We start from the raw sequence: 1243 nt of genomic DNA on the forward strand, positions 1-1243 counted from the left end.
TTTTTTTTTTTTAAATAAGCTGCTCTCACAGCTCAGCAGTTCTTACTCCCTATTCTAAGTAACACTTAATAAATAAGGAACTACAGTTACAAATTTCCTTAGGATGCCTCCTCTGATTTCTGTTGCCCACCTGGATCTTTCTTCTTTCATCTCCAATAGCACTTACAGTGTGTACCAATTTAGTACTTCATTATATTACATCCTGCATTGCTATCGCCCTAAATAGCTGCTCAGGGGCAAAGGCAGTGAGGTTATAACATCTCCACTTAGAGCAGCGCTGGGCACACGGTAGGCATTCAATAATTTCTTGTTGACCGACACTGGTGAGGCAGCCGAAGGTCAGCGGAGTGACTGGTCATAGGGTCTTGGGGAATGCTCAGTTCAGAAATGGGAATAAAGGGGCAGACGTATTAGAATTGATGAGAGGAGATTTACCATTCTACGGGCCGCAGTTTTCGGGGCCATCGTGGTCGCAACAGGTAGCTTCTGGAAGCTTAGGATTCCGACTTAAACCCTGCGGGCAGGAAGTGTACGTCCGTTACCCAGGTGACGCACCGGAAGTCTCGCGACCCCTCCTCCCCGCTTCGAGGCATGCCTGTCACGTGACCATTCGGGGGTGGGGGTGGGATTCATTGCCGCAGTTGGGTTTTTTCCTCTCTCTTTTTTCTCCACTTTCCCATTTGTTCTTTGCTGGTGTGAGAAAAGAAAGCTTCATGGTGGGCTGGATCCTGACGCCGTTACCTTGGGAACGGACCCGAAGCCCGGGCGCAGGCGCATCTCGTTCCACCGAAGCGGTCATCCACGGGCAACACCCCCCTCCACTTTGGGGAGGGAGGTGGGAATTATCCGGAGTGGGCGGGGCGCCAGTCGTCCCGCCCCCTCATGAATAATGTGGAGCTGAGGCAGCCCCTCCCGGCGCTCCAGAATCCTGCGGAGGCGGGAGGTGGGCGGTGGGGTGCTGCCCCCCTCATGAATTATGCGGCCCGGCGTGGCGGGCGGTGTCCCGGACCCGGAAGTGGAGTTGCCGAGTCACCGCAGTGGCAGAGCTGCCTGACAGGAGGCGAGCTGGGGTGGGGAGCGGGCGCGGCGGAGGCAGCCAGCGGGATCGGGCGCGGGAGCGGGGTATGAGGCTGCGGCCGGCCGCGACGGCTCCTCTCGCCGCCCTGTGAGGAGGCCGCGGTGCCCGCCCTCTCTGCTCGCGCTCGTGGCCGGCCGGCCTCGCCTTCCTCCTCCCTTCCTCCAT

General features: G+C 57.8%; 1 protein-coding gene across 1 annotated transcript in view; it reads right to left on the reverse strand.

Moving 5' to 3' along the window:
• DNAI1 (dynein axonemal intermediate chain 1) overlaps nucleotides 1-816 on the reverse strand; it is a 247207-nt gene extending 246391 nt beyond the window's left edge. The window contains exons 1-2 of the mRNA XM_027839294.1: nucleotides 742-816; nucleotides 436-514 (exon numbers count right to left, since the gene is read on the reverse strand). Coding sequence (XP_027695095.1) covers nucleotides 436-465 — 30 coding nt within the window. The 5' untranslated portion in view covers nucleotides 466-514; nucleotides 742-816. The remainder of the gene's footprint in view (nucleotides 1-435; nucleotides 515-741) is intronic.
• Nucleotides 817-1243: the final 427 nt, after the last annotated feature.

The sequence above is a fragment of the Vombatus ursinus genome, unplaced genomic scaffold (genome assembly GCF_900497805.2).
Source record: "Vombatus ursinus unplaced genomic scaffold, bare-nosed wombat genome assembly UNPS02014832.1, whole genome shotgun sequence".
Taxonomy (NCBI): domain Eukaryota; kingdom Metazoa; phylum Chordata; class Mammalia; order Diprotodontia; family Vombatidae; genus Vombatus; species Vombatus ursinus.